Raw genomic sequence first — 15831 nt, 5'->3', positions numbered from 1 at the left:
CAGCCAAATAGCAGCAAAACCACAACACAGTAGACTACTTGACAGTAAAAACTACCATAGTGACTGTACAGCAAAAACATGCACAGCAGAAACATAATTATGCAGAATCGAACAAACCAGAATATTTCACACACAGTAGTAGCCTACAAATCAGACTCGTGCAAAACCAGAAACGCAACGAGCAGAACACGATAATGCATAAATAGATTTAACCAGTATTGCAGAATAACAAACAGAATGAAATTGTGCAGAAATGAGTGATACAGAAACAAACGCAATAGCAGAAACACCATTATGCAGAAAATACAATAAAGAAAATTGTACTGTATAGAGAAAAAAACAAAATTATATAAACAACAGGATTTTGAAGATACATCAGTCAAAACAAAGTCAACAATTCTCAAATTAAGCAAAGCTAAACTTGATCCAATCAAAGTCTTTACCAAACAAATTTCAAATCAAATATGGAACAAGAATAACATATTAAGACTAACATACCTTAAAATATAATCACGACATACAAGTTGTGTCCGAGGTGTATGCAAGATTGAGTTTTTTCTCATACAACTCTAGTAGATAAGAAGACTCATTCTCAAAACATTTTATAAACTTACGAAGAAACATCTTCTCGTGCATAAAAAATGGACTAGTTAAGCTTGCACTCTTATTTCTCAAACCTTTATCGAGAAGAAATTGCACAACAGCAGCCCTCGGAATGATCCTTTTTTCCAAACTTAATGATAAAATATCTGGTATTTTCGCAATAGCCATAGCATCCCAACCCAGCTGATTGACCCAAAAATTCATCACTAAATTAATCTTATGAATGGATGTTAACATACAATGAGGTTGCTTTTTAAATGCTTCAATGACATCTTCATCAGACCAACCCCATTTCTTAAAGGTATCAACTTTCTCATTCCACCTGGTTTTGGTTACTGAAGTTTTCGCAATCAAAGCTATGCTGAATTTTATTTTTGAAGGATCAAATCCCAAATCTTGTAATTCCTCCAATAACATCATCATGTTAAGTATCTGCAATGTATGACTCCGGGCGCGAAGCAATCTTACAATATTTGAGTCGGACACTCGATTCTCAATAAGCATTGTGATGTTATGTGCCACAATATGCTCAGTGAGTATATTTGGATAGTGAAATACACAAGCAAGAGTGTCCTTGTCAGATTGGAAGAATCTATAAACCAATTCATAGGATGGGACTATACGATTCTCCAAACTCGGAGACAAGAGTCTAGGGTTCTTACTGATAAGGTTAACAATGTCGGAGTTAGAAGAACCTTTGGAGAGTAAAAATTGAAACTTTGGTAAGATCCTTTTGGAGGGGTTGCAGGAAAGTAGGCCAGGTTCCTTGGCAATCATATTGTGAAGTTGGGAGTCTGAGAAACCGTAGTTTTTGAAGAAGTTGAGAACAGAGTCAGGATTTTGGGAGGTTTTGAATCGAAGACGGTGGGAGGAGCAGAGTTTGGAAGCAAATTGTGGGGAGAAACCGAAATTGTGGGTGAGGTAGGAGGCAGCAAATGAGGTTGAATCAGAAGTGTTGGTGCAGAAATGAAGAGAAAATGATGATCGGAGGTGGTGGAGAAGAGGATTAGGGTTTAGGGATGATGAGAAAGTTGAGGGGTTGAGGTAAAGAAGGGTTCTATGGCGCCAGATACTATTCAACATGATGATGATGATGTTGAGATTACTAGAAGCTAGATTGGTAGCTTCGAATTTAACAAAAGCTTCAAATTAAACATGAAAATGGTATAACTTGTGTTTGAGTGGGAACGGAGAGCTTCAAAATGTAATTCTCTTTTCATTACTTATTTCCACTCTACTTTGAAAGGAAATAGCTACATTTTTAATTGCCACCCCCTAATTATATCGGACACCTTCTATTTCCCCCCCGACCTTTTTCAGAATCCGCAGCAAAATTCCAAAAACGTTCATATATTTTGGAAGTGCATTTTCGGATGCATATTTTTCTGGAAAAAAAAAATGATTTCCGATGTGTACTTTCAAAAATACCTTATTTTTTATAAAAAAATGTCTTCGGAGATTGCACTTTCAAAAACACTTTTTTTTTTTTAGAAAAAAGGTGTCTTCGAAGAAAACAAAAAAACAAACGAACAAAGCTTCGATTTATCATAAATAATCGAAATCACAAAGATAGATCAACATGAAATTAAAGTTACATATTGTTAAACACGGGTAGTTGAGGATGGGTCAACATTTTGATAACGTCGGCTCTCAATCTTTGAAGTTTCGCATCTAACTCGATCAAACCCTTCGAAGAAAATCAGTCAAAAGTTGTCCACATAACTGCTAAATATTCGTTGTTCTTGACTTCAAATGGGGTGAACTGGACGTCTCCCTCGTCGTCAAGTGAAGGCGAGCGGTACTCAAGCTTGACAACCCTCTGATTTTTTAGATATTGCAAGATAGAGTTAAGCGGCGATATCAATTCCGCGAATGGCGTGTCGCGCGAGAAACTAAATTGGAACGGCATCGGGTAACCACTGCTGAAGTATATAAAAGCAAGGTGGGGGTAGGTTTGTGTCATTGCTGTTTGTGGCTTGATGTTAATGAAAACGTATAGGTGCATTATTTATAGACTTCTTGGAGTAATAATGACCCAACAAACCTTATCTTGCTATTAGTGGATGTTTCGAAAATGCATTTAAGATTCGGCCAAGCATCCGCCTCTTTTGTATTTAATGACCTAACAAACCTTCTTGGAGTAATAATGACCCAACATACCTTTTCTAAGATCCGACCAAGCGTCCACCTCTTTTTGTATGATGTGTCATTCAATGACAAGACGTAGCCGAAATAGGACACCCCGGTTTAAAAAAAAAACTTGCACAACGTGGTGCGATCTTAAATACCCGATACAAATGATGCGGCCGGACACGTCCAAAGGTGGGTGACTATGAAGCAGAAAAAATGTCTCCAAAAATCCAAATCTCATTAAATCGACACACACTCGGTCGTACGCACTTGCTATAAGATGGCCCATATCGGGGAATGACATCCACTTTGAAACCGGTGCTTGACCGGTTATTGATGGAACAAGGGAATCATGAATTTTATCAAAATTTCCTTGTTTCTCATAAAATCGGCCGTAGATGTCCCTGTGCGAAGTCAACTCCGAAATAAGTGCCCGTCGAATAAGAGTGTGATTTTCTTCTCCTTTTTCGAGCAAACCGGCAATGGACGGATCTCCACAATTACCGTCGATACCCACATAAACTATTTGTGCATAAATAGCGGCATCTCATCAATGTAGATCATCGGAGGTTTTTTAATCGGAGGTGTGCGAGACGGCTTCGAAATACGTGCTCCTTTGTTAGCACTACACTTGGACTTTAGTGTGGGTGAATCCAGGATCAATGCATCAACATGTTCACAATAAGGATCTTGTTTAGTTGATGTGTCATCTTAGGTACTTTTTGACTTTTTAGGCACACCTTTGGTTTTAACCGGTTGAGATGGAGGTTTCAAATCGGTGGTCTCCGAAAACGTAATTTTTCGCAATTGTTCTTTTATGTGCTATTTCATGGTGTCATCCGCTTTAGAAAACTTATCCATTATCTCTTATATCTCATCGGAGATGGTAATTTTGGATTCACACTCTTTTGTCGATTCGAAATCATCAAAACGGAGCTTTTCCAATGATCAATTACTTCATCCATGCGTATCGGGGAATTCAGCTTCATCTTTTTAGAAAGTGGACATGCACATGGAAGCCCGTAGGTTTTTCTAATTGTGCACCCACATTTTGAGCTATCCGGACCCGTTGTCTTCGCCCGCTTCGCTTCATGAAAAATAAAATTCAATCCCGCACGAGATATGTTGTAAATCAATTGTGAGTATAGATTTTTTCCCTTAAACCGGTGTTCCGCAACCATCTTGCTCCGACCAAACGATGTTTGAATTTCATTATGTTGATTTTGGAGCATTTGGTTCACGATGTCCCATCCCCTACACAAACCCCTCTTGCTATTACCCAACTATTTCTTCAACGCCGCATGTGCGGATTCAACTCGGTTAGTTGTAGTGCAACCAAGATGTCTAACTCGGTCCGTCCAAGCACAAACAACTTTTTATTTTACTTTTTCGACGTAATGACAAAAAGTGTTCAAAGAAACACACAATGTCCGGAATTGTACCACTTTCTCGGTATACAATTCTTCGGAACGTGCATCTAAAATCTCCCTCCATGCGGCCATTATCTTGTCCACCACAACACCGGCTTTGATGATGTTTCCGTTGTCATCCTTTCTTTCGTGCCAACCGTGAGTTTGAGCTTACTTCTCACATTGCATGTTATGTGATACCGACAAAGTAATGCGGTTGATGTCGGGAAGACGGTACCTACCGTATTCATCAGAGAATTATCTTGGTCGGTAACGATGACACTAGGCATAATCTTTTGATCAAACAACAAAGTATTACATATTCCCAAAGCCCATGTAAAGTTATCTTCTTTCTCACATTCCAAAAAATAAATTCGACCGAATATGTCTTGTCCGTAGAGGTCACACCAACAACTTCTAGAAGCGGAAGACTATACTTGTTGCTCTTGTGCGTCGAATCAATTATAAGAACGGTTGAAAATGTTTTGAACAACTTGATACTTTCGGTATGAGTCCAAAATATGTCACGCACCGTAACTTTGTCCTCACAAGTTCTGAAGTTTGAAACGTATTGGTTATCACCCAAAAGTTTCAAAAGGTGTTGCATTTTTGACCTCGGGCCCAGTTTCATGACTTTAAGATTGTACTGTTCATTGTATACCTGCTTGATATTTGAAACACTATCTGGTTTTTATTGCTTCAAATCAGCAAGTATGTTTCTGGCGCAACTTTGATTGTCGATAATTCGGAAATAACATCCTTCTCTTTCCGAGACAACCGACAGATAATTGGATGCCCGTGTAGTTTAGTTTCCAATGCATGATTATGAACTCCACATATGATGCTAAAACGCCACAAATCATCAATCCTACGAGTTACGCGCAACTTAAACGGACACGCACACTTTCTCATTCCCGTGTCATCGTGTTTTAACACCTGATTTGTTGGTACATACTTCCCACCCCTCTCTCAATTCAACACAACAAAAGCTTTCCTTCTACTACTACCATTGTCGGACCTTAATATCACAATGTCAAATCCAAGTTTACTAGCTTCATTTCGGACCCAAACTAGCAAATGTTCACGACAAGCGAAAGTCATATCATTTGTAAATTGTGGTCGAACATCCACCGTAACGGTAATGGTTTTAACATCCTTAACCGGCTCTTTAGGCTTAGTATCTACGTTGACCTCTTCCGGGACTACTAACTCATCAGTGACAATGTTGTCTGGATGCACCATACCTAACATATGAAAAAAAACATAAATGTTGTTAAAACTGTTTTTTAAAATTCTGCATCAGAGCTTATTTCGGAAGTGCACTTCCGAAAATTGTTAGGTGGTGTACTTCAGAAGTACATTTCCGAACTGACGCAGTTTCTTCAACAACAAATCAGCAACAATGTAGTGGAATAAGAGATGAAATGAAGATTCTTTACCTCAAATTGTAGCTTTGTATGCTCTCTTTGGTATGATCAACCACTTGAAACTTGATTTTGAGACGAAAAATGGATTGAAAATGATGGAGGTTTTGGAGAGGGTTTGAGTTTTTGTTTGGAGGAAAATGAATGAAATAGTGAAGGAGGGAAAAGGTATATGAAGGGTGTTTTTGGAGATGCATCTCTGAAAAAACACCTGACAGTTTAAATCCAACGTTTAAATTGAAAAATAAGTGCTTTCGGAGATGCATTTCCAAAAACACCCAAAATGGGTGTTTTCGGAAGTGCATCTCTGAATTCTGAGAAAATATGAAAAATGGTGGTATCGGAGATGTATTTCCGAAATCAGGAGTATCATGGAGTTTTCAGCAGGAGTTCTCACCCAAGGGAGTCTATAAAGAAATTGTCTTTTTTTATTCTAGAAATGTTCTGGATGAAATGAGAATAATTTTTTTCAAATGAAATTTTTGGTAGTTCATTTAAATTTTTTTATAAGTTGCAATTAGTTTCGAAAATTTCAAAATTTGTTGCAAAATCTTGTAAATGTAAAAAATTTCTGATAAAATCCTAGAAAATTTGAAATTACTGGTAAAATCTCCCGGAAATTTTAAAATTTCTAATAAAATCTACTGAAAATTTTAAAATTTCTGATAAAATCTCTCAGAATTTTTTGAAATTTCCATAAAATCTCTCGAAAATTTCAAAAATTTTGGTAAAATCTTCTGAAAATTTAAAAATTTCCGATAAAAATCTCACTTTTTTAAAAAAAAATTGATGTGCTTCAAATTTCGGATATCACTTAGGAGATTTTAATTTTTTGGTAGAAACTTCAAACAAGGTTATTTTGGTCTTTTCATACACTTTGGGGATGTCAGATTAAATGCCCAGACAACAGGGTGTGCAACTGTTAGTTTAGGTTGGGCTCGGGCTCAAAATGTAAAACCGTTTGAAACCATGGATACAATTATTAGGTCCAATTCCAACTAAAATTGTAATCAGCTTGATCAGGTTCAATTTAATTTATTTATCAATTAAAATGTTTCGGTTTATGTGGCTAATTGATATTTAATTGTCTTAAAACAATTCAACTTTTTTTTTATTAAAGAGAGAGCCTAAGCCCAAAAAGAAAAACAATTACACAAGAAGCACAATGGGAGTAGCAATCCCAGCATCATCTAGATCTAAAAATTGCCTCACATATTGAGGTGCCTCCTTGTAAATAACTAACTTCCTATCAATGAGATTGTGCTTTGCCAAACAGTCTGCGCAAGAATTAGCTTGCCGATAGACATGCGAAATTACCACCACTTCTAAGGTTGACATAATCTCCAAAATTCGCCGCAGAATAGCAACACACTCAACCATACCCACCTTTTCTTCTTCGATAGCTTTAACAACAATCATAGAGTCGACGTTAATTTCCACTTGCGCATATCATAATTTTTTCACAAGGTGTAAACCTTCTAATACTCCCCAGAATTCAGCAACATAAGCACTACAATTTCCCACAAATTTGGAGAAGCCTCCTTTCCAAGTGCCCTCGTGATCCCTTAGAACACCGCCATATTCAGCATCATTATCAGAGTTACTAACACCATCAGTATTCAATTTGATCATACTTTTAAAGGGAGGTAAATTCCAAGAAAAAACAATTCAACTTTGATCAAAGTGTAAATTACAACATCACATCAGAACAATCTTTAATTGATATTTAAAACAATATTAAGCATTCAAGCTTAAATTGTCATAAAACAATTCAGTTACACTTTTATCAAACTGTAAATCACAAGACAGCCTATCAAGCATTCAAGATAGTATCTAATAATATCTAATTGTATCTGCTGCTGCAACAAACAGATCACAACACAACTTATATTACATTCATCCAACTATAAAACTCCTAAAATGATCCAAATTCTTTGATTGTGCACGACTCTCTCAAATAAGCTTCTTCTACTTCTGTGTTCTAAATTTTAGTCCATAACCTCCTGAGCAAGAAAACATGTTTGAATGCATCAAATTAAAATTCACAAATTGAGACAAAAATAAATAAGAAATTAAAGAATGCAAAAATTGCATAACTAATTGAAGTTAGATACTTTTAAGTATGGTGATATAAACTTGTTACATAGTCTCAATAGTCCATGAAGTAGACTAGTTTAACAATACAAATATGAAGTATCAATGGGTTGGAAAATATTTCTTCTAATGGTTAGGTAAGGTTCGGAGTTCAAAACCGTTAAACCAAACTAAAACTTTTAGTTCATTTTAATTCGGTTCGAGTGATCTTATATAATAGTTCAGTTCGATTCAGTTCAATTTTTTAATAGAACTGTACCATAATGGTTCAGTTCGTTTCAGTTCAATTTTCTAACAAAAGTGTAACATGAACATCAAGAACCCTAATCACCATCAATATAGCATTCCTTTCATGACTTCTGAGAAGTCCTTTAATGAAATACATAGAAATAACAATTCATACTTGTGTAAGAACTAAGGGTGTTCGCGGTGCGGTTTAAGCGGTTTTGACGTAAAAAATCATCCGAACCGCAAGAGAAAAAATGTGCGGTTCGGTTTGATTCAGTTGGCTTTTAGAAATAAAACTGAACCAAACCAAACCAAACCAAACTAATGCGATTTGCATTGGATCGGTTGGTTCAATTTTTCTTACAAAAATTTATTGAGTCGTACATACACATATAAATGACAACATAACTTTGTATTTAGTCATTTATGCGTTATCAAATAACAACAAAATTCATGATATTTGGATAACAACTTTCCATTTAATATACAAAAATAATATTAGATAAAAGTGGAATAAAAAACATAAAATAGTAGCATAGAATAATATCAAAAACATTATAATGAAATAGAAAAAAAGAGGAGATGAAATATTAGAGAAGATGAAAAAGAAAGAGCAGAAGATATGAGAGATTAGATAAGAAGAGGAACGTTAAAAACATAATTGGAAGAGAAAACAGTAGAATAAAAAAATAAGATGAAAAAGAAAAAACTTAAGAGATGAAAAACTATAAAAGAATAGGTAATATGTACTTAGATAAGAAGATGAAAAGAAGACACAATACCGCTAGAAGAGATTTGAGAAGACTGAAAACCTTAAATGTGAGGAAGAGAAAATCATTCGTAATCGTAAGACTAAGGCATAATAGGTTTGAGTTTGAGATGGATATAAGTTAATTTAATTTGGGAATTGTAACATTATGCGGTTTGGTTCGGTTTGTAAAATACAAACCGCAAACCGAACCGCGCGGTTTGTTAAAAAAACGGCATAAACACATCCGAACCAAATGCGGTTTTTTGCAGTTTTGGTTTGGTTTGGTTTTGCGATTTTCTATTGAGCCGGTTTGATTTTGAACACCCCTAGTAAGAACCAAAAGGGTCGTAAGAGGCTCGCAAGTAATAAATTTTGATGTTTAGTTTTGGTGGAACACCTTACAAGAAGCTACAAAAGTCTATCTTATTTTATGGATTCCCAAAATACCAAATTTGAAGAATCTTGAATGACCCCTACAACAGAACAATGATATTCTTATAATAAGGTTGAAATTTAGGAGGAAGACCAAAGTAACACTAATTTTTCCCTGTACAATAATTTTTTGTTGTGGAAGATTTATCCCGGGTGAACATGAGGATTTTGTAGTAAATCATGGAAATTTTCTTAAGTTTAACATCAACATGAATACATGAGTTTCAAGGATCCGCATCTATTCTTAGGTGGGTGATAAACTAGAATATCTATTTCAAAGCGTTTATAAATTGCACTCCTACTTCATACAATAAATCATAAATTAATTTATTGGAAATCATTCAATAAAAATAATTAAGTATAGACATTAGATAAATATCATAAAAATAATATATTAAATCAACAGCTGCCTCCAAAAGTACAAGGTTATTTCAAAGATCAAATATGCATCGCTCACAAAAGTATGTTTAATTACTCATAACACAATTAAACATAATAACAATTTTGAGGAATAATACACGAATCATACAAGATAAGTGAGCTTCAATGGTTAAAAGACTTCCACTTGGCTCCATAAACATGATAACAAGGTTTGAGAAATAATACATGAATCATTCAAGAATATAAGTGAACTTCAATGGTGAAAAGGCTTCCACTTGACTCCATAAACACTAAACAAATATTGTTCTTCAATTCAAGTCTGGAACCCCTATCATTTGGCATAAGTTTAGCGTATATATCCTAAGGTATTTTTATAACATAATCGCGTCATGATACTACATGGTCGCTCCGCGATTCATCATTAATCATATGTGGCATTTCTGAGTGATTCACAAATCACACCACGATCCAATCTGATCGCAATGCAATATTTTCAAGGAGTCACTCCTTTGTTTACATGTTGAAATTTGAATCATGACATAATCCATCTGATCACGCAACAATTTGAGGATACTTGCATTCTTTTCTTCATGTTCTTGTGTGTCATTCTCACACCGCTTCTTATCACCGTAACTTCTACCATGTAAAGCATTTGTCTAGTTAGAGTGATTTTGAGGTGAAATGAGATGTTCCATAATATTCTAAATCATGTTATAACTTGAGGTGAAATGAGATAGTCACAAATATAGCTAAAGAGTAGTATGACATGATATTATCATAACCCCAAATTTGAACAAGCTTTATTTGTTCACAAATATATTGGTCCCATGGTTCTTGATTCTGCAACTCCCATCACTGAATTACTTTATGTACTAAACTTACATGATATTAATCATTATTTGTGTTAGTTCACCGAGTCTATCATTTCAAATGGAAAGTAACGGTTTGACATATTTAACAAACTGGTGGAGGATGATGGTTCTGTCAAGCCAATTAAGATTATCACAAATAGACCAGCCAAACAAAAACCGCAACACAGTAGACTACTTGGCAGTAAAAACTACCATAGTGACTGCACAGCAAAAACAAGCACAGCAGAAACATAATTATGCAAAATCGAACAAACCAGGATATTTTGCACACAGTAGTAGCCTACAAATCAGACTCTTGCAAAACCAGAAACGTAACAAGCAGAACACGATAATGCATAAATAGTATTTAACCAGTATTGCCGAATAACAAACATAATAAAATTGTGTAGAAATGAGTGATACAGAAACAAATGCAATAGCAGAAGCGCGATTATGCAGAAAACGCAATAAAGGAAATTGTGTTGTATATAAACAAGATTATTTTGAAGAAATATCAGTCAAAACAAAGTCAACAATTGTCAAATTAAGCAAAGCTAAACTTGATCCAATCAAAGTCTTTACCAAACAAATTTCAAATCAAATATGGAACAAGACTAACATACCTTAAAATATAATCACGACATACAAGTTGTGTCCGAGGTGTATGCAAGATTGAGTTTTTTCTCATACAACTCTAGTAGATAAGAAGACTCATTCTCAAAACATTTTATAAACTTACTAAGAAACATCTTCTCGTGCACAAAAAATGGACTAGTTAAGCATGCACTCATATTTCTCAAACCTTTATCGAGAAGAAATTGCACAACTATGGCCCTCGGAATGATCCTTTTTTCCAAACTTAACAATAAAATACCTGGCGATTTTGCAATAGCCATAGCATCCCAACCCAGCTGATTGACCCAAAAATTCATCACTAAATTAATCTTATCAATGGATGTTAACATACAATAAGGTTGCTTCTTAAATGCTTCAGCGACGTCTTCATCAGACCAACCCCATTTCTTAAAGGTATCAACTTTCTCCTTCCACCTGGTTTTGGTTACCGATGTTTTCGCAATCAAAGCTATGCTGAATTTTATTTTTGAAAGATCAAATCCCAAACCCTGTAATTCCTCCAATAACTTCTCCAGGTTAAGTGTTGACAATGTACGACTCCGGACGCGAAGCAATCTTGCAATATTTGAGTCAGACACTCGATTCTCAATCAACATTCTAATATTATATGAAAAAATATGTTCAATAAGTAAACTTGGATTGTGAAAGACACAAGCAAGAGTGTCCTTGTCAGATTGCAAGAATCTGTAAACCAATTCATAGGTTGGGACTATATGACTCTTCAAGCTAGGAGACAAGACTCTAGGGTTCTTACTGACGAGGTTAACAATGTCGGAGTTAGAAGCGCCTTTGGAGAGTAAAAATTGAAACTTTGGTAAGACCCTTTTGGAGGGGTTGCAGGAAAGTAGCCATGTTGCTTTTTCAACAATATGACGGAGTTGTGAATGTGAGAAATTGTGGTTTCTGAAGAATGTGAGAACAGAGTCAGGGTTTTGGGATGTGTTGAATTGAAGACGGTAATTGGAGCAAAGTTTGGAAGCAGGTTGTGGGGAGAATCCGAAATTATGGATGAGGTAGGAGACTGCAAATGAGATTGAATCGGAAGTGTTGGTGCAGAAATGAAGAGAGAAGAGTGATGGGTAGGGATGGAAAAGAGGATTAGGGTTTGGGGATAGTGGTGTTACGGTTTTGAGATAGATTAGGGTTCTATTGAAGTTGAACATGATTGATTGATGGAGTGAAAATTGAAAGAATAATGCTGAGAAATTGTTCGAAAGAAATATGAAGGGTTCAAATTCAATGGAATGAAGTGGAATACAATTGTTTTATTTTTGTCTATCGGATTGGTAATACCTCAAGTTTGTTTGTTCTTCTGCTGGGTGGCGAAAATGGTGACTTCATGGTGGAGCTTGCTTTGGTGGTTTCACCTAGGGGTGGCAAACGGGCATGCCCGTCCCGTTTAGGTCCGCCACGCAAAAGCCCGCGAAAAAATGGGACGGGGCGGGGCGGGATTTTTTAAGAGTGCGGGTCTAAAATCTTGCCTCGTCCCGCAAAAAAGTGAGAGCGGGGCGGGAAAGCCCGCGGGCATTCGGCTTTTTAGGCCTTAAAATAGTAAAATTCTATGAAAAACAAATGCCCGCAAAAGCCCACAGAAAAATGGGGCGAGGCGGACACATTAAAGAGAGCGGGCCTAAAACCTTGCCCCGCCCGGCAAAAAAGTGCGGGTAAAACGGGCCTTCCCCGCGGGCCGGGCCCGTTTTGCCACCCCTAGTTTCACCCAGTCATCCAATTAACATTTCACTTCAATTTGTAAATGAATAAACTAGTGTAAGTGAACACGAACAAGTGGTGGTGATTCAAATCTGCTTTTTACACTGAAATTTACTGTTCAGTTCAATTTTGTAAAAATTTCTCCAAACTTAAATCATTTTACATTTGACTCACTTTTATCCTAAATCAAGTTTACATAGTCAATTCACTCAAAATCAATTTTTTCACTGTAGAACCAAACAGGCGCGAAGTATATGGAGAAAGAGGTAGTGAGAGAGAAGAGAATTAGAGAGATAATTGAGAGTGAGAATGATAATTTTCATTTACTTGAGGTGAGGGATATCTCCAATGCATTTATACAAGTGTTACAAAATGATTAAGATTTAAAGCACATCCTTAAAATACAAGAAAAAGTCAAAACTCGGGGATGTAACCAGTTAACACAAACTGGTAATCGATTACAACAGATAAAACACAAAAACTCAATGTCAAGTGTGAACGGTTAACGTGTTTTGTTAACCGGTTAACGTAACGCAACTCAAAAAATGCTTTTTTCTTTTGCAGAAGTGCTTTTCCACCAACTGTAACTGGTTACACCCCCGTGTTAACTGGTTACAGGATTTGAATTATTTATTTTCACTCAACACACCACCTTAATTCAAGTGCTCCAAGTCCTCCATACCCATGCTCACCTCCAACCTCTTGAACACATCATTTGTGACTTCCTTAGTTAACTAGTCAGTAACTTGGTCCTCGCTTCTACAATATATCAATCTTAACTTGCTTTCACTAACAAGCTCCCTCAAGTAGTGAAACCTCATCTCAATGTGCTTGCTCCTCCCATGTGTAATTGGGTTCATAGCAAGATTAATAGCTAAAACATTATCTACCAAGACTGTGACAGCTTGACTCTCATTGCTGCTCAACTCTTTCAATAGATTCATTCGCTGCACGGCTTGGCTCACACATAAAGAAGCAGTAATATACTCGGCCTCACAAGACAAGTGTGAAACTACCGGTCCCTTCTTTGAACATTGTGAGATTGGTGTTCCACCAAACATAAAGATGTATTCAACTGTAGACTTTCGATCATCTTTATCTTTGCACCAATTAGAATCGGTAAAATCGAGCAAATTGCATTTTCTGTCTGTATCCACTGTGGGAAAGAGAACCCTGTAGCCAGTAGACCCATTGACGTATCTTAGGATTCTTTTGACTGTTGCCAAGTGAGATACCTTCGGTCTCTTCATGAATCTACTCACAATACCGGCACTAAACGCCAAATCTGACCGAGTATTAGATAACTAACGTAACGATCCAATCAACCTTCTATATTGAGTTAGGTGTATGTTATGCTCCTCTTCATTCTTGTAAAACTGCAACCTTGGTTCAGATTGTGTAATGGCAGTTGCCATACCTCAATTTTTGACCTTAATATTTCCCTATCATTAATCAAGATCACCATCTTGAGGTTTGATCTTTTAGCTTTGTATTCACCTCATCTTTGGGGAATCATCAAGCACCCATGTTTGTTTAACTTGTGAATATTTTTTTGATATTTTATACTAAAAAAATACAAAAAAAGATATCTTTTGTCTTTCAAATTTTTTGTGCAATATAGGTGAGGGAATCAAGTGCATTCATACCTCTCCTAAAGCTAGGGTTTTGAGGATCGATCCTCAATCAACTGGGAATTCGTGGAAGCTAAATGGCTTAGACTTTAATAGAGATTTTATTATCATCAAGTGCCATATTTTAAGCATCTCTTCACCTTATTTGATCAAGTTCATCGCAAGATCATATGGCTTGATTCATCAAGAAACTTCATAAGTTCGTGTGTTTATTTTCATGCCCTCTTCAACAATGTTTCATCAAGCCATGAGCCTCACAATCAAGTTTGCTTCAAGAAAACATCATTTCAAGGTCCATATTTTCGACACCACGTTATTATTGAAGAAAATGAAATATAATTGAGAAGATTGAAAGCCTTCGACAAGATGACATGATTCGTGAAATCCTGTCGAAGTTACCTTTTTGATAAGGAAAGTTGTTAGGCATAGACTTAGAAATATTTTCTAAGTTTGATATTTGGTTCAACGGAAACGAGCATTCGACGGGAACGTTAAGTCTGAATGAAGGCGTAACTGTTGTTTGTCCTGATCCATTGTATGAAGGGACGCGTGGAGATTCATGGAAAGGGAAGAGCATGTCAAGCGGAACGTGACAAGCTCTGATCGAAATACTGTTGGAGACGGTTATTTCGAATTAGTATATATAGGAGTCTTAGCATTAGATTCAGGGTGTTCATTTTTGTAAAAATCTCATTAATTTACTTTAAGTATTTGTGTGTGAGAAACGAGTCAGTCTGAGAACGTATCTATAAAAACACCATCTTTACATCCTTTTTTACAGTTTTATAGAGTTTTAACATTTCTAGAATTTTGCATTCTTGTCATTTATATTACTGCAATTTGTTCTTCAATTGCCTTTACATTATCTATTTTACAAGTCACAATGTTATTTTAAAAGATTCGTGTAGATCAAATGAACTTTGAAACGAGAGCATGATTTGTGTCGAATTGTTCTTCACTTTATACGAGAATATCTAAAATATAAAGCACGTGTCCTAGGATAAATCTAGTCGATCATGTCTGTAACCAAAAGCTTTTTACTTTTGAAAGACTAACGCTAGTTTACCAATTTTCACGGTAAACAAATGGCACGCCCAGTGGGAGAGTGATTTAATTTTACAAATTGTCTTTATTTTGTACAGTTTGTTTCAAAATTCTTTAGTATCCTTTAGCATTTACATCGTTGCATGAGACTTAAAAGTGGTAAACTAGCCACACATAACGAATGAATACCTAAGAGAAGATACATTAGGAAAATGGAGACTCAACCACAGGCAACAAATCAAAATTCCCCTAACAATAGTCAAATACCACCCCAGTCTCTTCGACAGGGGGAACTATGGTTTCAGCGCCCGTATCAGACGTTATGCCGTCTTCGAAAAGTTCGATGCAAGCGCAGCATAACGCATAACTTAGCACCATTTTGACTTACATAGGACCACAGGGCCCACCAGTGACTCCCCCGCCATTGATAAATGTTTCCCAAAGGCCCCCTTGGACCCTTGCTTTTTCAGTACCGTCGAATGACCGTGAACAGCCTTATGGATGACA

General features: G+C 36.2%; 2 protein-coding genes across 5 annotated transcripts in view; both read right to left on the bottom strand.

Moving 5' to 3' along the window:
• The window catches only part of LOC131595186 (uncharacterized), a 45513-nt gene that overhangs the window by 1560 nt on the left and 28122 nt on the right, over positions 1 to 15831 (bottom strand). The window contains exon 1 of one of the 3 annotated variants that reach the window (XM_058867478.1): positions 678 to 1846. The exons of 1 other annotated variant lie outside the window; for it this stretch is intronic. In XM_058867478.1, coding sequence (XP_058723461.1) covers positions 678 to 1686 — 1009 coding nt within the window. In that variant the 5' untranslated portion in view covers positions 1687 to 1846. Of the gene's footprint in view, positions 1 to 498; positions 1847 to 15831 lie in introns of those variants that run through there. One more of the 3 variants, XM_058867475.1, reaches the window with a different exon arrangement.
• Positions 8721 to 12298, bottom strand: LOC131595188 (uncharacterized). 2 transcript variants are annotated; one of them, XM_058867480.1, is made up of 2 exons: positions 10927 to 12298; positions 8721 to 10088 (listed from the first exon to the last, which is right to left on the bottom strand). In XM_058867480.1, the coding sequence occupies exon 1, from the start codon at positions 12100 to 12102 to the stop codon at positions 10939 to 10941; it is 1164 nt and encodes a 387-aa protein (XP_058723463.1). In that variant the 5' UTR covers positions 12103 to 12298; the 3' UTR covers positions 8721 to 10088; positions 10927 to 10938. The 2 variants fall into 2 exon arrangements, with proteins under 2 accessions (XP_058723463.1, XP_058723464.1); XM_058867481.1 differs by having other exon boundaries at positions 8721 to 10085.

The sequence above is a fragment of the Vicia villosa genome, linkage group LG4 (assembly GCF_029867415.1).
Source record: "Vicia villosa cultivar HV-30 ecotype Madison, WI linkage group LG4, Vvil1.0, whole genome shotgun sequence".
NCBI classification, from domain to species: domain Eukaryota; kingdom Viridiplantae; phylum Streptophyta; class Magnoliopsida; order Fabales; family Fabaceae; genus Vicia; species Vicia villosa.
Note: the sequence above shows the minus strand (reverse complement) of the source record. Positions and strands in the feature narration are given on the sequence as shown.